The sequence below is a fragment of the Phyllopteryx taeniolatus genome, chromosome 6 (genome assembly GCF_024500385.1).
Source record: "Phyllopteryx taeniolatus isolate TA_2022b chromosome 6, UOR_Ptae_1.2, whole genome shotgun sequence".
NCBI classification, from domain to species: Eukaryota; Metazoa; Chordata; class Actinopteri; order Syngnathiformes; family Syngnathidae; genus Phyllopteryx; species Phyllopteryx taeniolatus.
Window position 1 is genome coordinate 18,898,601 of NC_084507.1, and position 26,253 is coordinate 18,924,853.

General features: G+C 40.3%; 1 protein-coding gene across 14 annotated transcripts in view; it reads right to left on the minus strand.

The window, feature by feature from the left end:
* Positions 1-4,121: 4,121 nt before the first annotated feature.
* myh14 (myosin, heavy chain 14, non-muscle) overlaps positions 4,122-26,253 on the minus strand; it is a 58,411-nt gene continuing 36,279 nt past the window's right edge. For 11 of the 14 annotated variants that reach the window (XM_061776315.1, XM_061776328.1, XM_061776325.1 and 8 more), the window contains 23 exons: positions 25,907-26,038; positions 25,609-25,815; positions 23,928-24,065; positions 23,734-23,857; positions 22,536-22,707; positions 22,240-22,452; positions 21,674-21,818; positions 17,425-17,631; positions 17,239-17,343; positions 17,013-17,165; positions 15,692-15,940; positions 15,502-15,615; positions 12,941-13,039; positions 12,658-12,870; positions 11,638-11,799; positions 11,436-11,564; positions 11,251-11,339; positions 11,045-11,168; positions 10,685-10,893; positions 7,701-7,809; positions 7,227-7,399; positions 7,035-7,058; positions 4,122-5,508 (listed from right to left, as the gene is read on the minus strand). In XM_061776315.1, the coding sequence (XP_061632299.1) occupies positions 5,313-5,508; positions 7,035-7,058; positions 7,227-7,399; positions 7,701-7,809; positions 10,685-10,893; positions 11,045-11,168; positions 11,251-11,339; positions 11,436-11,564; positions 11,638-11,799; positions 12,658-12,870; positions 12,941-13,039; positions 15,502-15,615; positions 15,692-15,940; positions 17,013-17,165; positions 17,239-17,343; positions 17,425-17,631; positions 21,674-21,818; positions 22,240-22,452; positions 22,536-22,707; positions 23,734-23,857; positions 23,928-24,065; positions 25,609-25,815; positions 25,907-26,038 (3,486 nt within the window). In that variant the 3' untranslated portion in view covers positions 4,122-5,312. Of the gene's footprint in view, positions 5,509-7,030; positions 7,059-7,226; positions 7,400-7,700; positions 7,810-10,642; positions 10,894-11,044; positions 11,169-11,250; positions 11,340-11,435; positions 11,565-11,637; positions 11,800-12,657; positions 12,871-12,940; positions 13,040-15,501; positions 15,616-15,691; positions 15,941-17,012; positions 17,166-17,238; positions 17,344-17,424; positions 17,632-21,673; positions 21,819-22,239; positions 22,453-22,535; positions 22,708-23,733; positions 23,858-23,927; positions 24,066-25,608; positions 25,816-25,906; positions 26,039-26,253 lie in introns of those variants that run through there. The other 3 variants (XM_061776329.1, XM_061776323.1, XM_061776330.1) reach the window with 3 other exon arrangements.

Genomic DNA, 26,253 nt, shown 5'->3' on the forward strand with positions numbered 1-26,253 from the left:
TATTATTAGGTATTAATGTACTAAAATGGTAAATGGACTGCACTTATATAGCGCTTTATCTCCACTATCACAGTTCCCAAAGCCTCACATTCACACACACATTCATTCACCCATGGGCAGCTGCTGCCATCCAAGGTACTGCCAGGCCCACTGGGAGCAAATTAGGATTCAGTGTATTGCCCAAGGACACGTCGACATGCGGACAGTCGGAGCAGGGATTCAAACCAGCTACCCTTCAGTTACTGGACGACACGCTCTACCAACTGAGCCACAGTCACTATTATAAGTACAGAATTAATTCAGAATAATGCCTTCTAATAGTCTAAACTTTCCAGGACATTTGCGCTCAGTAAAATTAATGATTTAGAGAAATTGTAATTATTAAATCACAAATGTTAAAAAAATATATCTATTTTCTTATTTTGCAGGATATTTACTTTTAGTTAAAATGTCCAATACAATGATATAGTAATACATATGAATCTGTAATAATTGTTTAACATTAATAACAATGAATGAAATGGCTGTTACATATTTTAAAATATTGCTGATGATTACTTAAAACACAGTAAAATGCTATTTGTGGAACCTCACGTGACCAAACCCTGAAAATGGGTTTGCTGACTTCCTGTGTATGCTACATAACGAGCATAACTAGGATTGATGACATGACAGTTTGAAGCCAAACTCCCTAAAATTTTGTTTTCTTTATGGCTGGTGTCTTTCAACAAAAGTGAAATACATGTATATAATGCATTTATACAAATATATGTAAATACATCGGATATTGTCATCTTTGGTAGCTCTGTGGTGACATTTCATGCTCAACAAAAGACATTGTAGACATTTTAAATTCCCATAGGTCGGTTGTCACGGTGCCCTTTGCCATTCACCCAAGGGAGGAGGAAGTGCGTTTACCCGTTTTGCTGAATGCGGAAATAGGTTGCTCGTATAACGGATTACTAATCATACTGGAGGAAAAAACATCGAATTCAATAATGAACATTAAAGGTAGAATAGCCAAAGGTTGGGCAGAATACTTTTGAAATATTGTAAATGATTAAGTACTAATTTTTGATGCAGTTTGATCTCATTCTGTATATTAATTGTCAAACATTTTCATAATTTGAATAAATAATAATGGCAACAAAGTGTATTTTCCTATGTGTTTCAACTAAAAAATTAAATATTGACTATAATTATTATTGTTGTTCCACACAAAATACAAAAGGGAACTACCTGACAAAAAAAAAAAATAAAATAAAAGTGAACATTTATTTTATCAACTGAGTGAAATAAAACACGCTGACGCAGAAAAGTGAAAACCAACAACATATATTAAAGTGGACCCCGAACGGATATTTTATAATACAGCATTGTTAACAAAAAATGAACAATAAAACAGAACAATGTTTGAAGTTGCACAGTAGCCATTGAGCGAACCATGAGAGACAGAAAAGAACCAGAAAAACACCTTTGAGAAGCAGCAGCTTGCTACAGATGAACATTAATTCACCTTTTTGTGGTTGTGAACGCGCACATGTTCATGTAGAGTAGATGCTGATATGGACAAATATACCCACCGCTTGTGTGCAAAGTGCAGCCATTACACAATGTCGTTAAAAACAAAAAAGTCATTTGCATATTGCCGAAAACAAAAGCACATTCAAAAAAAAAACTTTCATTGGCGTTTTAAACTGTTTGGTCCATGAGTATTTGGACAGTCAAATTTTTATAATTTTGTCTTTATACATCACCATAGCAATTATAGCTACTGGTAGAAAAGTAATGGCGGACTTTTTGAACGCAAATAAATTTATATTATTCAAGGACTGCATCAGTCCCCTGATCACAACCCAATTGAGTATGCTTTTCATTTACAGGACAAAAGCAAAATGTCAAATGGCTAAATACCATATATTTGAGAAACCTCTTAATTTTAAAACTTACATTCTACACTTTACATTTTGATTGTTTTGTTGCGAATCCATTATGCGTATGAAGACAAAAATCCTAAAAAGTAATCGATTGGTTAAAAACAAGTTCTTTTAGTTATCTGGTCGCGTTCATTTCTGGTGAAGTCCTCATTGCTAATGTTAGCTTTGCACTTAGCATAAAACACGTTTCATAAATTTGCTTTATAATGTACACCACAATGAATTTGAAATAAAATATGTAATTGAGTGTGACATTTATCGTTCAGCAATTTTACTTACTGCGAAAAGCAACTATGGCCGTTCTATCTGATCTCAACCTAATAGAGCATGCTTTTTACTCACTGGAGACAGAAGTGAAGACAACAAGAGCCACAAATAGGCAGCAGGTGAAAGTAGAACTCATTGACCACAAAGGATATTCAGTTATATTTACAATTATTTCAAAACCGTCCCTGACAATAGAGGTATCCGACACAAAATGGCTGAAATTCCAACATTTTCCATTTTAAATTTCAAATCCATTGCGGTGGCGTATGAAGCCAAAAATCCTAAAAACGCACTCATTGATTGGTTTAAAAAGTGATCCAAGTTGTCTGGTAGCTGTGATTAGTGTCAAAGCTGTCATTGCTAATGTTAGCTTAGCACAGCTGTAGGGAGCAGTGACGTCAGCACTGATTAAACTTATCTTCCAGTGCATCATTCATTTTGGTAAACATAAAGAAGGGTTAGTGTATATACTGTAGTTTATCCACAGTAAAAATATTCACAATAATTCCAGAAACATTTGAGTGAGCATGGTCAAAAAGCACCTGCATTTTGAAGCCTCTCGTGTCTGAAGCTAAAGCTAGCCTAGCTTAGTATAAAATGAAGCATGCGGACATTACGAGTGAACAAAATCCACCTGAGCTCATTTAGAAATTCACTCTTCTGCTAGTTTTTATTATTTGGAGTTCAATTTATGCTAAAGACAGACTTTTACTTTTTGAGCAAGTTTGGGTTCCCTGCACAAAGCGAACTGGTCTGCTTTAGCCTTTAGCTTCAAGTTTAGAAGCCACACGAGGAGTTTGGTTCAGCAGAAGAGGTCATAATGTTTGTCAAAGGCTGGATTTGCACTGCAAAAGTGCACAATTCCCATTTTATGTCTCAAACCCATTTTTTGAACTGTCAATTTCCATGTAAACAAAGTGTGATATAGCCTATATCCCCAACTTGTAAGTAACTCCACAAGCATCAACAACATGGAAGTAAACAATGATACAGTGAATCCATGTCTATTCAAAAATTCACCTATTCATTTTTTTCTCTGGAACCTATCCTCGGCTATTCTGCAGTTGTTTTTTTTCTGTAACACGCTAAGATGCCACAAGATGGTGCCAAAGCCGTGGCTAATCAGTAGTAATTAGTGTCAAGGAAGTATATCTGGACTGAGAGATTAACATCTTTGTATGTTGGGGAGGAGTTTTTGGTGGAAGTTACCGAGAGACTCCATCGCATGAGCACGGACGCATGCACGTGTTGATTTTTTCAAATCAAATATTCTGGAAGGCATTTATTTTCAAGCCTATTGTGGTATGCGGAGTTTGAAATGATGATAATTTGTGGTATGCAGTGGTACCTCGACTTAAAAGAGTTTTTTGACTTTTGTTGTTTGTGCAGACGTGGGTGTGAACACGTCACCGATCGGTGTATTTTGATGACTTGAACTCCGGACATATCCAATATTTATTATTCCGATCTTAAGATATCCGATTTCCTTTTCCATTTATGACACACATTCCAATTGTGCCACTTGAACCATGCAGTGCAAAATGTCACCACTGAGACAGTATTAGACTAATTTTGACTTCAATATCTTGGAAAGGAATGTGAAAAGGAAAAATGAGTTTGATTATTGGCCAGGGTAATTTAAAAAAAAAAAAGACTATTTCTTACTTTTATTACTTATTGCCTTAATCTAAACCTACAATATTTGTATATCTAGGGAAGGGAAGTCATCCAAAAGCAATGCAGGATGATGGTAAACCCGTCCATCCTTTCATTTACAATTTAAATCTAAAAAAAGAATATTAAGACTAAGTTGTGCAATACGCCCATCAAAATAAAACGTGTTCATCGGTCTGAAAAAAAAAAGGTGTTTTGCTTTGGATAAAAATAAACTGTTACAGTAGAAAGAAGTCTCCCCAGTGAATCAAACAGTAATGTTTATACAGTAAAAACAAACATGAACATACTCAGCTTGCTATAAATTATATAAATTCAAATGACTTGACAATTGTCTTTTTTTTTTTGTTGAATAAATTATACACTATCTACGGAATTATTAGACAACACGTTTGGGAGCTACTTGTAGGCGGTTCGGGAGAAGAGAGCTGGCTAATTTCCTTTTACATGTCAGCGAAGAGTGCAGTCATCATTAAAATGGCGCTTGTAAAAAGTCACATGATATGAAATCATGGATTCAATCATATTTACCCCCAAAAGAGGATGAGGTCAAATTCACACTTTTCATCAAATATCTGGCTTATGCATATAGATTGTCTAATTTGTCATTCTGCAGGAGCCCTTTATTTTTGTCAAATTAACATCAGAGGTGAACCACCGTGGCTCTTGGGCCATACGCGAGGCCACCGGAGCATCCGATATGGCCCACCGGAGCAAATAAATCCTCATAAAAGAAGTCCCAAATCGATTAAATACATTAAATATTGGTCAGGAGATGGGGGGAGGCATCTATTAGAGGGACATTCACAACATTGTGGAGGGACTGCATTACTATTTCTGTAAATAGTGGCCGTGGGTGTTGATTTACTAAACTGAAGATGGGGGAGGCATTGATTCATGTCTGTAAGTGGTGCTGCTTTGGTTAGCAATGGCAGACAAATGGGCTCAGTAGTAACATTATTAACATTGTGCAGAGTTTAAGACGTGGTAAGAATCCCTGCTTTGATGTCGCTGTAGGTGCTGCTGTTTTGCACCCAAAAGAGCTCACCAGTTATAACTCATTCATAGCTGTGTGTGAACAACAGCCACTATTTGAGGAAACACAGTGTAGGATTATTTTTTTGAATCATAATTTGAATCTGGCTGCTGATAGGAAAAGGTTGCCCACCCTTGACGTAAGGCTTAAAAATGGCTTGAGGACCCAATGTGACCCAAAGTGTTTTCTGCGCCTATAAGATGTGTAGCTCATTTAAATGTATTAGTAAATGTGAAACTGCATCATGATGTCATTTAGAATGTTACGATGTTGCCTTTTAAGGTAAAAAAAATCCAGTAAAATCCCATTTTTTGCACTTGTTGAGGGGAAAAAAAGCAACATCCTAGAGCAATTCATTGATTATATAATAAACTAGTGTTGTGTGTGCATGTGGTACATCATTGGTGTAGGTTGTTGACGCTGTAGGGGGGCGGATTAGGGTCCAGGCTGTGGTCTGAGGACGGGGTGGGCGTTCGGGGCAGTCCCAGGGAGGGCGTGGGCGAGGCGGGCGGCTCCTCCGAATCTGAGTTTTCCAACGAGTAGTCGTCCACCAGAGCCCGGCGTCCGCGCATCGCCAACGGCAACGGGGCACGCCTGGACGCCAACACAACGCTCTTAGTACAGCATTACACGCTGCATGCAGTATATATCATATGACAATAACTTCTTTCCTAGGGCCAATTAATAGCATTTTGTCCTAATAATGAGTTAGAAATCTATTCTACTAGATGACTGTGATGTATCCCACTGGTCATCTATTGGATTTTGTTTTAACTGTATTACAATTAAAGGAGGAGATACCATTTTTTGGAGTCACGTACACCGCAACCTCTGAAGTTGAATACCACTGAAGTAATAAAATTCCAGGTAGATATTCTGTAGAAATACCACTGAAATACAATAATATACGGAGGTGCCTTGAGATAAATGTTTCATTTGTTCCATGACCACACTAACTCAGTCTTATCTCAAATCATCTTTCTGCATTGAAATGAATGGAAATGCCATTAATCTAAAGAGTTAAAAGTCCCCCCTCGCCATGAAAAAAAACAACAATAATGTTTGTAATATGTATTTTAATAGGGAAAATAGCACTCCATAATATTGTACTTTATAAAAAAACAGGACACGACAACATAATTGAATAAAATGTTAAGAATTAAAAAACTTTTTGCATTTTTTTTACTGCTCCTTCTGGCGGTACACACAAAAACGAGTTTCACAACTCAGGAAGATGCAGTAATAGTCGTCTTTCGCAGAACATAAAGAATAAATATCTGTGAATTGCTTAAAGTGTTATGACATCGCCACATTGATGCTATTCGTTAGCCCGTCTATGGCGTTTTGCATTGCTCGTTAACATTTCCTAATGTAAAGGTATGGCATTGTTTCAAATGCAAAATGTGTAATTCCCTTTATTGCATCTTTAATTTGGCAGCAAACTTCAATTTATTTTTGGAGAATTGTTCACTATATGCCAAACTCCTGCATGTTGAGTTGAGTTCACGGCCACCTATCCTCCTATCTTAAAATTTTGCTCACAAGTCAAAGCAAAAAATTGGCCGAACAACAGCTCGTATCTCGAAAACTCGTAAGTCGGGTCATTCGTATCGCAAGGCACCAATTTATTGAAGAAAAACAGCGGAACCTCAGTTATTTGAATGAATGAATGATATTTGAATAATAACATAAAGAATGCTCATAAAATAAACTATTAATCATTTTGTTTTATATATATATCATAAGTAAATTAATTATAAACAGTAATAACTAAAATTTAACTCTAAAATACACTTTTTAAACTATTTTCTTCACCTCATCAAATTACCTGGCCCATCTGTAATTTAAAAATCAAATTTGGCCCTTGTGCACTTCAGTTTGCCCAGCCCTGCATTATACTGTTATAAACACACATTGTGTCCTACACACAGAAGACAAATAACTAAAAATCCAGTACGTATATGCCAGTGGGATGCAAGCAACTATAACATCTTTAGTCTATAAACTGTGGAAAACATGGTTTTCAACATCTTTTGACTTGGGTTAATTCCCACAATGGATTTACAGACATGCACAGAGAAAACAAAACAAAACAAAGAACAAAAAACACAATGACCTACTGCTCTGGTCTCCATTCAGGGACGCTGAGTGTTGGTGTGATATGGACAGATGGGACAGATGGACAGTGTTAGATGAACACAAATGGATGCAACGAAAAAGAGCAAAGCAAAAGAAAATTAAGGTCAATGGTCAACTTAAATGGTGTTGTTAATAAACGCACACACAGAGCGGGAACAAGGCCGTACGCGTACCTGAGCTGGTTGCGCAGGCTGGTGATCTCGCGCATCCTGCTCTGGCTGTTTTCCGTCAGCTCCTCCAGTTCTCGCTGCAGCTTCCTCTTCTGTGCGTTGGAGCGCGAGTTCTCCTCCTCCACTTCCTCCAGCTGACGCTTCAGCTGCCTCAGGCGCACCATGGACTTATCGAGCTACACCAGATAAAGCACAATTGAGATACTGAGAACGAGAGTGGGCTAACTCCATTTCAATTTTGTCTTTTTTACATTATGTGCAGAAATGCATAGCGTAAAGGCATAGCTTTCAGATGAACATTGGTGTAAATCAAGGTTTAGTTCAAATTTTGACATACACAGTGGGGGCAGTCAGCTGGATCAACACAGTGGTGAAACACGCTCCATTGTCACAACAAACACAGGTGTCAGTACTCCTATGTGATTTCTCTTCACTGAAATGACTACAGGACTTCAAAGTATTAAATGTACTGTATACCTGGTCTCTGTACTGGTCGGCATGCCTCCTCTCGTCTTCCGCCTGCATCATAACCTCCTTCAGTTTCTTCTCTGTCTTCCTCACCAGTTTGTTGGCAATGGCACGCTCCCTAAGAGAAAAAAACAAATGTATTTATTATAATATCTACGTATTTATTTATGTATTTACCATCATTTTCAAAGTTAGAATTCATATTGAGGTCGAGATCTACACAGCATGAACCAGCAATTCTTGATCATGGACATGCAGAACCTTCTACATTTTCTTATTAATGTCATCCATCCATTTTCTGAGCCGCTTCTCCTCACTAGGGCCGCGGGCGTGCTGGAGCCTATCCCAGCTGTCATCGGGCAGGAGGCAGGGTACACCCTGAACTGGTTGCCAGCCAATCGCAGGGCACATAGAAACGAGCAACCATCCGCACTCACATTCACACAGTTAAAGTTTCATCAACATTTTCAACAGAAAAAAATCTCAAGTTTATGGAGAAAAAAAAAGCAAGCGCTAATATATATATATTATTTTTTTTCCCCTCGTGTTTTTTTTGTCCTGTTTGGCTGTTTGGTCAAGCAGAATGGAGTATCTGTATCCCTTTTATGCCGGAACAGTTTTACTGTGTCACAGTGGAGTTTTTAAGATGTGGTTTCTTAGTATTATATATAATATAATAATATAATACTAATACAGTATTATAAATCCACCATGTGACTAAAATTATATAAAAAATTATATATAATGAAATTATACTTACAATCAGAAAAAATATTTTTCTTCAAATAATATATGTATTTTTAATGAAATAATTAGTTATTGTCCAAGGACAAACTCCGACTGCAACAGACAATCAAAACTGCTGAAAAGATTGTCGGTACCCCCCTACCCACCCTTGAGGACTTGCACGCTGCCAGAACTAAGACAAGAGCATGCAAAATCCTCTCGGACCCTCCACATCCCGGTCACCAGCTCTTCCAGTTCCTTCCCTCAGGTAGGCGCTACCGATCAATGCAAACTAGAACTAGCAGACATTCCAACAGCTTCTTCCCTCTTGCAATCAACTTCTTAAACAGCTAACCTACAATTCCGTTGAACATGTTGCCAATTTTTTTGTCTTGAGTTTGTTGTCACATTTCTGTCGGGCCAATTATACATACTCGTGCACTCACTGTAGTAGTCTCGCCACGCTGCACTATTTGCATATCTGTTGTTGACAAATATTGGCCACTCATGCCCCACTTGCACACTGACTGAGGAGTATCTGCAACATTTGCACATTCAGAATTGTACCAGATTATCGCGCTACTAGTCACTTTAAACTGCATACAAGTCTCGGCGCCCTTTGCACAATGGTCATTGCACCAGACTATTGCTATATTAGTCATTCAAACTGCTCTAAGTGCTAGAGGACTCTGCATCTGTTGTTGACAATTGTCAATATCCGGCATTACCAGATAACTAGGAACCCTTTATTGCCTGCTTTCCCGTTTGGGTAAGGTGAATGATTGTTCTAAGCTATTTTGTGACGCCCCAGCTACCTATGAGCTACAGCTAACGCGGCTAAATATGATGCAGAGCCGCAAAGGCAAACGTGTGCCTCGCGTCTGTTGTCAACACAGCATAAGTCACTAATCATCTCTTCAATGACAGCGAATAAACTACACTTTTAGACAAGTATCATAATATTAGTCATTCAAACTGCTAGAGGACTCAGCATCTTTTTGCACAATTGTCAAAAAAAAAAAAAGTACCGGCATTACCAGATAACTAGCAACCCTTTATTGCTCAGTGACTGTTTTTCTCAATGTCTTTATGTCTCAAAAGTGTTCTCTGTCAATTGACTGTCTGTTGTCGTACTAGAGCGGCTCCAACTACCGGAGACAAATTCCTTCTGTGTTTTTTGGACATATTTGGCAAATAAAGATGATTCTGATTCTGAAGTAAGAGTACTGTTACTTGACAATAATGTGACTCAAGTTAAAAGTATTCCTCACAAAAATGACTTGAGTAAGAGTAAAAAAGTACACAGTAAAATAATTAATCAAGTACTGAGTAAATAGCCGAAACAATAAAAAAAATAAAAATAAAATAACCAACAAAAACATTTGCAATTTACTGCACGGTGTTTTCTCAAGTTATGAGATGAAATATCCATGTTTGGGCAGACAGTCCCAGACAAATACGACAATACATGCAAGCTGTTGTTTTTGTTCGTCTAAATGTAAACAAGACTAGCGTGCTGTTGCCTTCATGGTAACGACGACCTTCCCAACATGGCCACCACGTAGGCACAACAATCAGCCGGGCTGGCTTTTCTAGTGTTAAAACCTAAGCCCGGGAAGCCCAATAGAAGAGGTTGTGTGAGGTCATGTGATGCCCCCCCCCCAAGGAAAAACTCATCGGATTGATACAATTCACGTAAACGGTCTATTTCGAGTTAAAAAGGCGAATTTCGCCGAAAGGCAATTAATTTGCATGTATGACATATACATTAAGGTGTAACTAAACGGCGAATTTCGCCGAAAGGCAATTAATTTGCATGTATGACATATACATTAAGGTGTAACTACGTCACCCATTATGTTTTTAATGTATTCATAATTATACACAAATATATTTATATGATAATAAATTAATATATTCTGTTATATATTATAATATATTTTAATACATTAATTTCTAATGATGTTATGATTAGAAAAAACTATATTCAAAGACAGTTTAAAAAAAATCTATTTATAAATATGTACTTTAAAATAATATTTATTTTCTTTTTTTAAAATAAATAAATGTTGTTATCTCATGATTGGGGCAAAGTAATATTTATAAATATATTTATATAAATTTTACCACCCATTATGTTATTAATTTGTCCATACAGTAAATTCATACATTCAAATAATATCTATATTTGCAAAACGATTCTACATTTAGAAAAAAAAACACACCTAGAAAACAGGGATGTCAATGAAAAGAGTTAGCTCTCTCACTGTCTCTCTTGTTCCAGCTGCTCCTCCATTGATTCTATCTTAGCCTCCAGGGCGGCGACACTGAGCCGATGTTTACCCCTGACAGTTCCCTCCAGCTCCTCCAGCCGCGTCTTCATATCCTTGTTGTGTCGCTCCAGCTGCTCCCGCGCTGCCTCCGCCTTCTGGGCCAGGGTCCTCTCGCCCTGCAGCTGCACCGTCAGCGTCTCCACCTGAATGAAGGGAATGTTTTGTTACTTTTTAAAATAAAGACAATTAGCACACACTCAAAACAGTTTGTAACTCTCTATAGCACTGCATTTAGAAGAGGGCTGAAAGGTGCATGTGCGTGTGAAAGTTTGTGTGGAACCGCATCTACTGTACCTGCAGAGCCATCTTTCTCTGTCTCTCTGAAATAAGCTCAGCATTGGTCTGCTCCTCCTCTAGCTCCTCCTCCAGCTGGCTCACTCGCATCTCTAACCGGCGCTTCTCTTCAAAGAGCGCTGTCCTAAACAAACACATCGTATCAAATAACAACCATCTGACATCAGCTTCATGTCAACACTTCGAGAGCACAAAGCGATACAGACTTTCCCGAGCTGTTGTTGACTATGTCGTCGGCCATTTCATCTCTCTCCTGCTGAGCCTGTCTCCTCTGCCGGTCGGATACGGCCAGCTCCTGCACACACAAAAGGATATTGTTAGTCTAGACGCATAACTGCCTGAGTAATTTTTTACAACACAGTAAAGTATTATTTCCAAATATGTCACATACCTCAGTGAGCTGCAGGACTTCGGCCTCCAGGGTTTGAATTTTCTTATCGTTGTCTTTGGACTGTGTAATCACCTCGTCTCGAGTAATCTTGGCCTCATCCAGCTCTCGAAGCGCCTCCTTGAGTTGACTCTAAGACAAACACATAGAGATGTTTATTACCACCTGCATGTTGGCAGGTGGTGGTTTTGGTGTGCGATCGTACCTGTAGCTTCCGCAGATGCTTGACGGCGTCCTCCTTGCTGCGGCTGGATGTTTCCACCTGAGCCTCGGAATCCTGCAGCTCAGCTTCCAGCTGCTTCTTGGTCAGGACGGCCTGGGAGCGCTGGCTGCGCTCCTCTTCCAGCTGGATCTCCAGCTCCCGCACCTGGGAAAACAAGGGAAGAGCCACCTCAAATCTGGGAGCTTGGGCTGATCGTACGCTCTTGAAATAAAATAAATAGTATTTTTTTTCACAAACATCCAATTTCAATAAATCTTTTAGTCTATCTAAAATTGCCACAACTCACTCAAAACGCAGACTGATTAACGGGTTAGCCAGTTACCAGCCAGCCAACATTACACTCTTATTCACTGACACCCACGTCACTCACCAGGCCAGGCCCTACCTTTTAAGGTCATTCACAATCAAAAATCACAGCTACTACAGTGTAGATCATGAGGATGGCAACCCCAAGTGGACAAAAATAGGACCTGAATCTCACACATGCATTGTGTTTAATAATTGTGCGTCACTGACAGTATAGTGGTACATTTGCCTGACTTCGGTAAGGGCAGCGTGGGTTTCGTTCCCAGTCAGTAACGGTGTAAATGTGACTTTGAGTGGTTGTTGTCTGTCTCTATGTGTGCCCTGCGACTGGCTGGCGACCAGTTTAGGGTGTAGTCCACCTTTTGCCCAAAGTCAGCTCGGATAGGCTCCAGCACCCTGCAACCCTGAACAGGATAAGTGGTGGAGAGAATGGATAGATATATATAAGCATGAACAAAGCCTAAACATTGAATATTGGCATCTTTGATGGCTCTGTGGTAACATCTTGTGTTTAAAAAAAACAACATCGTAGACGTTTGAAGTTCCTACGGATGCTTTGTCACGGTCCCCTTCGCCATTCACCAAAGTCGGGAGGAAGTACTTTGGCTGGTGTTGCCAAATGCGGAAGTCGGTTGCACATATACTTTGCACATATACCGTATTAACACAAATTAATAGAGCTTGGCGTCTCTCTACCTGCTTGCTGAGGGCCCTTCTCTTCTCCTCGCCCTTCTCTTCGCTGCTGCTGATCTCCCTCTCGAACTGAGCCTTGAGCGCCTGCAGGGTGACTTCGAGCCTCAGCCTGGAGTTTTCCGCCTCCGTCAGTTCTTCCTCGAGCTCCAGCGTCTGAGTACGGAGTCTTTCGGCTTCCGCCTCAAGAGCCCTACGGTTCCTCTCCAGCTCGTGGACCTGGACGCCGGAAAAGGGGTCAATCAATGAAGGCTCAAACAGATAGAGAATAAAGAAAATTAAGCCTTACGTTCTTGCCCACATCATCTTGCTGGTTGACTAGCTGTTCCATTTCAAGGCGAAGCTGCTTGTTGGACCTGTCCAGGTCGTCCCTCTGGTCCTGGGCCTCCTACACAAAACATGGTCATGGTCATCACCATGGTCATGGTCATCACCATGCAGCACAGTCAAGACTTCAGCGATACCCTAATAATTATCAGATTATCATGGGTGACACATTCCAGACCCACCTGGAATATGCAGCAGTGAGGTTGACTGGAAGAGATGCAACGCAATTAACTGATTGAATACCACCCGTTTTCAAAGCAGAGTTCCCCAAATTGCCGGCCGTTTTAGAGCATTTTAACTGATCTTTCAAGACCCACAGAATATTGTGTTCTGCAACAATATAAGCACCGAACCTACCAAAAGAAAACGTAGACTGATCTCAAATCCTAAGTGATGAAATGCTGCCATCGACAGGAATCTGTTAAACATTACAGTGGGGGGAAACACTATTCCACACCTTTCCCATTGAAAAATGTACTTGACGATTATATATGTTGGTGGCGTTTTGGCGTTTTTGTATTTGTTGTTCCCGCAGAGCAGAAACAATATATGCCTGTGAGTATTGTTGTATGCTGTTTCTATGTCTTGTTGCTGTGTGTGTGTTAAAGTAGCAGTTGTTTGAAGTTTTATAATTACTGTAACCTCTATGCTAATTACCATTAGCCTGCCTATGATGTTTCCAATTATATGTTACCATTAGGCTAGCGTACTTCTGTTAGATGAAATGATACGGCTTGGATGAACATTTTGGTGTTTCAATATACAGTAAAACGTTTAATTCTCTTTTACATTATGTGTCAGTATTACAACTTAAACTGGGAGTAACAGGTACAGTGGGAGGAAAGGTTATGTGAACCCTTTAGAATTTCAGACATTTCTGCATAAATTGCTCAATGTAGTATGACCTTTATCGACAGTAAATCACAAGAATAGAACAGTCTGCCTAAACTAATACCACACAAACAATCATGTTTTGATATTTTTATAGACCAGAATGTTTAAAAACTCAAAGGACAGGGAGTAAAAAGTAAGTGAACTCTTGGCTTTAATGACTGGTTGACTGCTTGGGACCTGTAACCTCAACCAACAGTTTCCTGTCATTACAAATCTGATCTGCACAACTGCACAACGATTTGGATGAATTTTGAACCATTCCTCTTTACAAAGCTGTTGTTCATCAAGATTCCTGGGAGGTCTGATGTGAATAGCTCTCTTGAAGTCATGCCAAAGCATCTCAATCTGGTTGAGGTCGGGACTTTGACTGGGACACTTCGGAACACTTTCTTCTTCTGAAGCCATTTTGTTGTTTCTTTTTTTGCTTCTGTGTTTTGGATCATTGTCCTGTTGAAACATCTATCCTCTTTAGAACTTCAACTGATGAACAGATGACCTCAGATTCTACTGAAAAATATATTGATAAACTTGTAAATGCATTTTCCCATTGATGTTGGTGTGCTGTGCCATTTTCCCTCCACACGTGGCATTGTGTGTTCCTCCCAAACAATTTAACTGGTTTCATCTGTCCACAGAATATTTTGCCAGTGTCACATTGAAGTGCTCTGCAGCAAACTTCAAAGGTGCAACAATTTTTTGTTGGCATGTGCCAGTGATGAGATGTTGGCATGTGCCAGTGATTTCTGTAAGCCTTAAGATGACACTTTAGGGTTCTTGTTTTTGTTGTTACCTCATTGAGCATTCTGCAGTATCCTCTTGAAGTATTGGTTACTGGATGATCACTCCTTAGAAGAGAAGCAACAGTGCTGAACTTTCTCCAGTTATAGACAATTTGTCTAATGGTGGAACGATTAACATCAAGACTTTTAGAGGTACTTTAACCTTTTTCAGCTCTATACAAGTTTGTATATAAAGTCCTGACTTCAACACAATTGATGTGCTGTGGAATGAGCTTATTAGAGGTATTCATACCAGACATCCCAGGAATCTTGCAGAACTGCAACAGTTTTGTAAAGAGAAATGGTCCAAAACTCATCAGAATAACAATCAGAATCCTCTTTATTTGCCAAGTATATGTCAAAAATGTATTTTGAAATATATGGAATGTGTGTGTGTATTTTGCACGTTTTATCTAAAACTACAGGAAATGTTTGGTTGAGGTTATTGCTGCCAAAGGAAGATTGACTAGTTAGTATATTCAAGGGTTCACTTACTTTTTCCCTGTCCTGTGAATGTTTACGTTATTTTCCATAAAAATATGAAAACATATGTGTGGTTTTGGTTCAAACAGATGAATATCAGACAACATTATTGACCAATTTATGCATAAATTTAAGACATTCCAAGGGGTTCACATACTTTTTCCTCCCACTCAAAACAAGCACTTTGTCTCTTATATTGTGAACTGTAAACTGTAAAAAGTGTTTTAATAAGTTTAAATATCTTTAAAGTGTCTGGGTAAAACTATCTAAAAAACAATTATATGGTCTCTCACTTATTTTCACTGCGGGTGGGTCTGGGACGTATCCACAATTAACAGGGATTCAAATTTGATGGTAAATAAAGTACTTGTAGAGCTCTGGACAAGGCAAGATAGCGCGTCTCCTTCTCTCGACTGTCCGCTTCCGCTCGGTCCTTCTCCTCAGCCAGACGAGTGCCCACCGCCTTCTCCTCAGCCAAACACTGAGGGGCAAGAGGGACGGTTCAATATTGGATCTGGAATGACATCTGTGTGGCTATTTCGAGAGCCTGCTCTGACCTGGTCAAACTTCTTCTGTCTCTTTTCAAGAGCCGTGCAGTTTTGCCTCTCCCGCTGCAGGGCCAGAGTCATGTCCTCAATCTCCTCTCTGAGGCGCTCCCGCTGCCTCTCCACACGCTCCTTCTCCTCCTCCCGCTGTTTCTCCCTCTGGACAGCAGCGTCCAGCTCTCTCTGGAGCTTCCTGCGGGACTCCTCGCCGCTCTCCACCGCCGTGTTGACCTCCTCTGACTGCTTGCGCATCTCCGCCAGCTGTAGAGTCGCAGTAGAGAAAGTGTGAGTGCGTCAGAAATTAAACAGTAACAATCTAATCAAACCTTGAATTCAGGGTCACTACATGTTTTTCTAAGGTCACGGTAAAGTATGTTTTTTTTCCAGGACTGTATATGTAGATTAGCTGTAGTAAATTACCAAAATTGACAAACTGAATTGTTTTGACGAGGGTTTGAACAACTAAAGATTTTTCGTATAATGTGATGAAAGCAGTTGACGTGGATTATTTGCAGATGCTAACGAGGTTAACTGCTATTCTAATCTATAGGTATCTAATTTTCGTACTCTCTGACCAGCAGACATATGACGTCTGCGTCGCCTTGTTGGTTGGACACTGTGCTGCTCCAAAGAGCATTGTAGTTCAGTGACAGCAGCAGAAGGGCGAGTCCAAACTCCACTGTAAATTGGCCGATTAGAAGATGCAAAAAACACGTGATTTGCAATTAATGGACTTCAAGCTGTAAATGTCGATGCAGAGTATTAAAGTCGACTTGTTGATTAGTCGACTAATTGACTAGTCGACTCATCGGCTCAACCCCTAGTTTTATAGCTCACAGAAAAACATATACAAGTGCATCTCAGTTAATTTAAATATCGTACAAAAGTTTAATTCAAAACGTGAAATTCGTATTGTACTGAATCAAATACACGATAAAAAAAAATCAGAAGGCCAATTCCTACCTCATTTACTGTATATATTAAAATATGTTTTTCCCGGTTTCTTGAGATGAATTTGGGGGTTTTATTAGCTGTAAGCTATAATCATCAATATACAGTGCTATTTTTATTATTTAAAAACACTTAACAAAAAATGGTGGTTTGTTGAGGACTGAAACGAGACAATGGCATTTCAATTCATTTCAATTGGGAAAATTTATTTGACATAAGAGTAAATTAAGTTACAAGTTTGGTCACGAAACAAGTTAAACTCATAAGTCAAAGTACAACTGTAAATTGAAGCACTTTCCAAACCAGGAAAAGCCCAATTTGATGTTGCAGCATCAGTTTGGATCTGAGCTAACAGGTCCAGGGTCTGGTGGGTGTGGCCTACCTGCTGAGTGTGAGTCTGGATCTGCCGGGTCAACTCCCTGGATTTCTCTTCTTCCTCCTCCAGCCTCTCCATTAGTCCATTCCTCTCATCCTCCAGCGCTCGTACCCTGGCGGCCAAAGCCAATTTCTGGCGGGTCTCCTCTTGTAGGTGTTCCTGGAGGGTGGAGAGGAAAAGATTGGCGAGGGGCGGTGGAATACTTCCTCTACTAAAAATGTGCGCATCTTACCTGCAAGTCACGCAGCTGGCTCTCTAGGCTACTAACTTCTTTTGACAGGCGTAGGGATTTGCTGTCAAAGGAGGACAAATTGCTGGAGAGAGACTCAATTTCATTCTGGAAGAAGACAAAAGGAATGAAAATATTTTATGCAATCATTGGTCAAATGACTTGAGTGAAAGCTCAAGCTTTTCCCACCTGCAGCTTCTGCACTCGCTCCTCTCGATCCTCCTTCTCTTGTTCGGTCTGAGTGAGCCGGACAGTGAGCTCCTGCAGCTGACTTTCAGCCCGCTTACGTCCTCGGTCGCTCTCCGTACGGCTCGCCTGGAGGCTCTTCAGCTCCATGCTCAAGCTCTGCTTCTCTTCCTCAAGGACCAGTCTGGTCTTCTCCAAAGACTGACGTGCCTAAACGACAGCATGGACGTCAACGTTGTGTGTGGAGTGAACCCCTGCTTTATTGTGGTTCATCCTTTTCGCTGCCAGTATATCACTGATTTTAGGCAACCATTTTACAGGATACATGCATGTCCAAATTTAGATATGCGTCTCTTTGGTGTCGTACCAAGTTGTGGTGCAACATGCCAGGCAGCACTTAGGTCTACTGGAAGACATGGAGTGTAATAGAAGAAGAGGCAGAGAAGGTCCCCAAATAAACTCCAGTCAAAACTGTAGCTACCACAGAGCACAGAGAATATATGCCTGTGAGTATTGTTTAGTGATGCGCTGAAATGAAAATTCTTGGCCGAAACCGAAAACCTGAAACTGATGTACACATGCCCGAAAGCGAAACCCGAAAAGATAATACTATGAGCGCTGTAAACCTAAAGAAATTAACTTCCAGAGCAATTTGTTTGAATTTCCATATGATTTAAATGTCAAGAACATTACCGCGGGACAATTATTGCAGTATATTATGTAATAGGATAAAAATAATTCTGTATACTATTCAATTTCACAACATAATCATTACTCTATGATCTTTAATGAATTATGGCTTCAATATTTGTTATTTTAATGTATTTATTGGATCAAACTTGGAATGGCGGACGCATTTGCAACCAAATGTCTTCTCTTTCATGCTATTTTTGTATTTCCTTCCATTACTGCTGCTGAAATTATGCAAATTTACCCATAGTGGAACTAATAAAGGATATATTTTATTATAAATATTTATTATATTAATGCATTTTTAAATTTATAGGCGCATTTTCTCAAGTGACGAAGTGGCAGTGACGTACTAATTCATTTACGCTTTCCGGTGTCTGTGTTTATGTAACTGTTTAGCATCATATATTTCAGTATTTTCCTCTACAAACACGTACTAATTTGCCTGCTATTTAAAGTTGGCTAATCTCTGCTATAACGCGGTTCCAGCCAGACCCATGTGACAAGTGTACTGTACCACACGATCACTTATTTTGGTGTTTTGCGACATCATGACACGATAGCTTAGCGACTAGTATGGCGTAACCATCTCTACCCGTCTTTCTCCCAGCCTTTGTGATCAGAATCATCTTTATTTGCCAAGTATGTCCAAAAAACACACAAGGAATTTGTCTCTGGTAATTGGAGCCGCTCCAGTACGACAACAGACAGTCAATTGACAGAGAACACTTTTGAGACATAAAGACATTGAGAAAAACAGTCACTGAGCAATAAAGGGTTGCTAGTTATCTGGTAATGCCGGTACATTTTTTGACAATTGTGCAAAAAGATGCTGAGTCCTCTAGCACTTAGAGCAGTTCGAATGACTAATATTAGGATACTTGTCTAAAAGTGTAGTTTATTCGCTGTCATTGAAGAGAAGATTAGTGACTTATGCTGTGTTGACAACAGACGCGAGGCATACGTTTGCCTTTGCGGCTCTGCATCATATTTAGCCGTGTTAGCTGTAGCTCATAGGTAGCAGGGGCGGCACAAAATGGCATAGAACAATCATTCCCCTTACCCAAACGGGAAAGCAAGGAAAACGGTCCAGTTTGGGCTAGTAGCCGCTAGCATGACGATAGCAAAGCCACGTGGTTGACACAATTCATTGCAACATGCAAATTTTAATTATTGCAGTAATAAAGTCATTAATCTTTGTTGTTAATGTGTGTTTATGTTACCACTAGCTCATTAAATGTGTGTGTTATTTAACTGTTACATTTATGGTTGATTTATGGTCAGTGATGCCGGTAACACATTACTTAAAAAATCCACCATTTTGAGTAACAAGCGAAGTAACACATTACTTTCCTCAGGAAAGTAGTCAGGCGACAGTTACTTCTTCTTCAGTAGTTACTTTTGCATCATCAATGTCTCTCACTAAATACTAATTTGTAGTTGATGAATCAAACAATGAGCAGTCAGCTGTAGCTGTAGCTGTAGCTGTAGCTGTAGCTGTAGCTGTAGCTGTAGCTGTAGCTTTTAACTAAGACCACTCACTGTTTTCTACAAATAGAAGAAAGCAGTTGGGAAGTAATTGTTTATTACACAATGCACAGTGACGGTGTAGTACCATAAAAGTGCAAAGAAATGCACGATTTCACTGTCGCCACACTATTTTTGTTATTTTCCCTAGTAAAAAGTGTATTTGATTGTTGTTACTTTTTTATTTACACATTAAGGATACAGTTTAACTGGTGTGTTAAACACGCAATGCATTGTGGGGGAATTATTCATACCGAGTGCGCGATCATCAATCGGTCATGGAGGGCAAGGACTGAATCACTGAAGGACTTCCAATTGTTAGCTTGAATAATATTTACAATGAAAAGTGAGAACTCTCAACTTTGTCTGTGAGCTGGTTGAATGAGCTGCATGGCTGACGTCACGTAGTAAGAAAAAAAGGTTTTCTCGCCCTTTGCATAAAAATTACTGTGGTGGGAGCAATGGTGTGTGTGTGTGTCACTCACTTTCATGTTTACGTACATGCACGCACACACACACACACACACATTGTTGCTTTCATAGACCACAATCGGCAGTGTACTGAGAATGTTGTTCTTGCTTTTATGTTTAGGTACTTTCTGTATTGTGATGGCATGTCAACTCTGCACTAAGTTGCTGATTTAATGTGGCTTCAACTACACTAATATTTAAGTTATTGATTCATGTTGATGACATCATCCTGTTACTTGTGTGGCATACATTACCTAGTAATGGGTACGGTTAACCTAATGCTTTTTTGTACTGTGGATAATTGATATTCCTGCCACTTAAAAGCTGCTGAAAGTAACTAAAAAGTTACTTTTGTCTAACTTTGTTACTTTTGAAATCAAGTAATCAGTAAAGTAACTAAGTTACTTTTTCAAGGTAACTGTGGCAACAGTGTTTATGGTGCACTATGTCATAATCAAACCGTGACTGTAGGTTGTAGGTAATATAGCTACTTCCCAGTCATTTCAACTAGATAGTCACCAAACCTCTATAGGGCATTGATTCTTAATAGTAGACTTTAAGCCGATCTGATTGGTGCTATCGGTATCGGGTGATCATTAGCATTTTATGCTGATTGGCTTTCATGTCATAAGTCACCGATCCGATCAATAATGTCATCCATCAGCTCCGCACAAGACATTTAACTACGCGTCTTTGTCTCGTATGAATCCAAAAGCTAGTTTATTTTTAGCCTTGTCACGTGTCTTATAGCGCAGTACTGTAACTATCTGACGGCCAATAAAGTTTTTTCAATCTTGTCGAGGACCAAACATGTCGTCGGTGTGGGACTATTTTGCGGTGTCTCAGATAAACAACACCTAAGTTATTTGCAGTCTGTGCACTACTAAATGCTTCAACACAACAAATTTGATCGAGCACCTGAAGAATGTACACGAGCATCATGCCGCGAAAATGGATGGATGGATGGATACAATATACAGTACACAAGTATATACAATAAATGAACAAGTCATGTAAATGGACACATTGCTCATCTTGTGATCAGATCGGTGATCGGTTATAATTGTTTAAAATCTTGCTGATCGGTGATCGGCCCCAAAAATCCTGATCATTTAAAGCCTAGTTAATACTAAATGTTTCTTTGGTCTTGGCCGTCTTGGCTGCGCCAAAGCTAATCGCTAGTGGCGATAAACGTTATTTCGGTGGTTTTATTTCAGTGACAAATATCTTTTGGTCTGAAACTGAAAATGCACTTTTGGGTCATTTTTGGCTGCAACATTTCAGTGCATCACTAGTATTGTTGTATGCTCTGTTTATGCTGTGTTGCTGCTGTGTGTGGTATACTGGAGTAGCAGTAGTTTTAGGGTTCATAATTACTGTAACATCTGTGCCAATTTCCTTTAGCCCATCCAAAGCACTTAATATTGTATGTTAGCAATAAGCTAGCGGACTTTCATTATTATATATATTCTATATAGGGGATGGGTCTGGACTCTGTATCCCCCACGATAGACTGGGGATCACTATATATGCAGGCATTTAATGGGTTGTTTCTTCTTCTCACCCTCTTGCTGTTGTCCAGCTGCTCCTGAAGGCTGTCTATGGCGGCGCTGTGCTTGACTCTGAGCTCTGACAGCTGGACTTCATGTCGACGCGTCTCATCTTCAACGCAACGCTGGAGGTCGTTTAACTCAGCCTCCCGACGAGACCTGTACAGAGATGAAAAGTTTTCGATACATGTTTGTATATGCGCCCCATCTTAAGAAACCTGATAATTGATGTAGCCATGATTTGTGATGAACATCTTACAACTATCACACATTACTGCTTTCTCCACCTCAAAAATATTTCTAAACTTAGATGCATGTTATCTCATTCTGACCTAGTAATGATCATTCATGACTTTGTCACCCCTCTCAGCAAAACCTCCATTAGAACCCGTAGGTTCAGCCACTTCGATCCCCTTCTAGGGTCCTTGCACACTGGCTGCCTGTTCAATTTTGGATTTAGTACAATATTTTAAGAGAGCCCTCAATGGTCAGGCTCCCCCATAGTTGGGTGATTTGGTGGTATTTTATTGTCCTCTTCGGTCACTGGAGTCTGCTGTTCTGTTGCACATATCTTTCCTACCTGAGCTCCTGCTGGGCGGCGGTGGTGTCGAGGGTATCCTCCAGCTCCGTCCTCAAAGCCTCTAGCTCCTCCCCGAGGTCTCGCCTCTGTTTCTCCGCCCTCTCTCTCATGCCTCGCTCGTTCTCCACTTCCTCCTTTAGCTCAGACACCTGCGACATGGCCTCCCTCAGCGACCTCTGAGCTTCTGCACGCCGTGCACCCTCCTCCTCCAACCTTTTCCACAGAAAGCCATCAAGTGACTGAGAATCTACTTTGGCATTTTTTTTCTTTATTGTTATGTTTTTATTGTCCCTCACCGACTCTGCAGGGTTGTTATTTCTTTTTCCTTCTGGGTCAGACTCCCCTTAAGCTCGCCAGATATGAGACCGAGGTCAGACAGCTGCTCTTGCGTCTCGATTGCCTCAGTCTCTATCTTCCTCTTCCACTTCTCCTGCTCCAAACGCCCTTGCTCCTCCCGCTTTAGACGATCTGAACCATACACATGCACAGCACACGCCATTCTAAGAAGGGACAGCTGGAATTGCACGCCAGATAATAAATGGGCTTTGCCACGGGATTTGTGTTACTGTAAAAGTGGAAGCCATGGACAAATAAAATATTTGTCAAAATGAAGGAGGAGATACCATCTTTATTTTATCATCCTCGCAGAGTTATGCCAAGCACAGCGCTGGACTTGCGCTAGTCACAAAACTAAAGGCCCGAGTGATTGACAGACAGACAGACAGACAGACAGATATAGATAGATAGATAGATATAGATAGATAGATGAAAGAGAGTTGATAGATACTTAATAAGCATTTAATAATCCACCTCCTCACAGAGTTAAGCCAAGCACAGCGCTGGAGTTGCGCTAGTCATGAAACTAAAGGCCCGAGTGATAGATATAGATAGGCAGAGATATATAGATTTAAAGGGACGGATAGCTATAGACATATAGAGACATATAGACAGACAGGTATAGATAGATAGATAGATAGATAGATAGATAGATAGATAGATAGATAGATAGATAGATAGATAGATAGATAGATAGATAGATAGATAGATAGATAGATAGATAGATAGATAGATAGATAGATAGATAGATAGATAGATATTACTTTAATAATACTGTAAGGGAAAACAAATTAGATACTTTTATGAACACACCATATGCACAGCAACAATACGCACAACAGTTCTAAATCAGTGGTCACCTACCAAAGGTCTGCTGAACACTACCGGGCTGTGGGCCATTTGATACCGGGCTGCAGATAAACAAAATACTTTTTTTCTTTTGTGGAGTCGGAGATGTGGCATCCCTTACCCCACCCGATGACACTCCGTCGTCTCACGGCGCGGCGCCCCCCCATGTCGGGAAACTCCATTGCCACCCCACCCCACATGCGTCGACTAATGGTTGGTGGTCCGTGAAAATATGGACTTGCAGAAACGGTCCATGGTGGAAAAAAGATTGGGGACCACTGCTCTACATAATATTTGTTCAATTTTCACCTTCTAGGTCGGCGATGATGGCCTCCTGTTTGTTCTTGAGTTTGTTCAGACTTTTGCTCTTCTCCTCCTCTTCGGTGAGGTGGTCGGTCACCTCGCTCAGACGCTCCTCCAGTTGCTTCTTCTCCTGCACAACACCATTGACAGCATCGGGACAAATGTTTGAACGGACAGCAAGCTTTCCATACTACACCAACCTTGCCAAGGCGATCTCTCTGCTCCCCTGCACCAAGAAGGTCACTCTCTAGACTTTTGACTTTGGTCTCCAAGGAGACCTTCTCCAGCAGAAGGCGCTGTCTGGCACTTTCCTCCTCTTCTAGCTGCTCCTCCAGGTCCTAGAAGGAGAAAAAGAAGACTACAGTGAACCACAGTTTTTCGTTCGAGACCCACTCACAATAAATACGTTATAACATCTTTGGCCCGCCGCACACAAAGGGACATGGCAAAACGCAACTGAGAAAAAGAATTATAGGTGGTGACTCTTCGATACATACAAAGTGATTGAGCACCACACATCTACCGATTGACTGCAATGGAAAAACTGCAACCCTGTATCAGGTTTTGACGCGCCACATATACTGCACTGAATTATTTTTGATTGAACCACAAAAACATGGTGTGATTGTCAAGGAAGAAGTGGATTGCCAAAACGAGAGTAAACCAGTGATAATAAAGGACAGAGTGTGGCTATTTTGAGATGGCACTGATCCATTTCCCCATTTCACTGACTGCACCCATACTTTTTGGTGACAGAGATGCTCAATGCTTTGCTTTTTGGCCACATTTACATATTAAATTACTTAATATAATTCAGTATTATCGTAAAACATAACATAAATACAGTACTCGCAGTTCGGCATTCGCAGATTCACCTATTCACAGATTTTTTGGGGGGGGGGTCGACCTATCCTACATTATTCGCGGAAATCCCCACTTATTTCCGGTATTTTATTCATGATCCCCCACCTATTCACTGCTGTTCGGGGTGAAAAAAAGGAATTATGGCCCCGTCCCAATCCCCTGCGAATAGTGGGGAGAAACTGTGTACTGTATATCCTGTATTGGTATGGCTTGGCCGTCTCGCTTACGATTAGTACCCGGAAAGATATTTTTCTTCTTTTTTTTTTTATTGGCTGCTACATCTGTGATGTAGCACTGCCATTTACCGCAATTAAAACTTCAAATCAGTGCAAAACTAGAGGCTGACGTTTGGCTACTCATGAAAAATAGTTGCCGAACCTCGCAAACTGTGCAAAAGTTAAGTCTGGTTCGGCCGATCCACCAGCAGGCTCATTTTCATTTTTGGACACCAGCAATCATATATGTACCTGTTCTATAATTTATGGTCTTTGTCGTCAAAACCATCACTCCTTTAACCATATCTGCTGCCTTTATTATCTCTTTGTTCTTAACTTGAGTATATTTCGCCATACCATACTGCACAACAAGATCACAAACAGGAACTTCACTCTAATGTTTCGCTGTTATTGTTTAGCTATTTTCTCCTTCTTTTTTTTTTTTAAACAGTAATATGATTAAGCTTCTTAATAACACTATTTGCTAGAAGTTTCTTTGGAGCCACACTAAGCCTGATTTAGAGCAAAAAAAATAAACATCTGCATTTAGTGTGAGGCATACATGTTTACACGAAACTGAGCCTTTTGCATCCATACCAAGACTGTTGGGAAACTGAAATATAGTGAACTGAGGCAATACTTCTTTAAAGATTTTGTTCATACATTGACTCTTTCATGAACCAGGGTGTTCATGAACCATGGTCCCACTGTACACTGTAAAAACATATCACAGAAAAAAAAAACCCTGATATGGGGCAAACGATGAACCGAAAGTGTGTTGCAATTTTTTGGGCTTCCATACCTGAATATTCTGCTGCATTTTCTTCTTCTCGTTGCTCATCTGCCCGCCCCTCTCTTCCTCCTCCTCCAAGCGGCTCTCCAGCTCAGTGAGCACATCTTCCAGCTCCTGCTTGCGACTGGCCAGTCTGGACCGCATCTCTTCGGCTTCTGCAAACAGCTCCGCTTCGGCTTGCAGCTGGTCGGCCAGCACTGCCTTCTCCTCCATCAGCTAGTAGATGAGGAAGAGGGGAGATAGTGACTGAGTGAGTGACGTTTGAGAGGAGGCTGTGATAAAATAGAACAATTAAGTTGAGGCTCACCTGAATGTGTTTCTTGTCCAGGTCGGTGAAGTCCTGTTCCGCTCGGGTAAGTCTTTCTTTGACCTTCACCAGCTCAGATTCTCTGATTTGGATCTCCTCATCCTGCCGAGTCACCTGTAGCAGCGGCTTCACCTGGCAAGTACACACCAAGAGTCAGGTAAACACTTACCTTTAAACTTTAGGAATTGTGTCCAATGACGACAGAGACTTTCAGAAATGAACATATTACAAAGGAACAGACCCTGTTAGCTACACCAGTAATTCCCAACCACTGTGCTGCAGCACATAAGTGTGTTGTGGCAGATCGGGTGTGCCGTGGGAAATTATCCAATTTCACTTAATTGGTC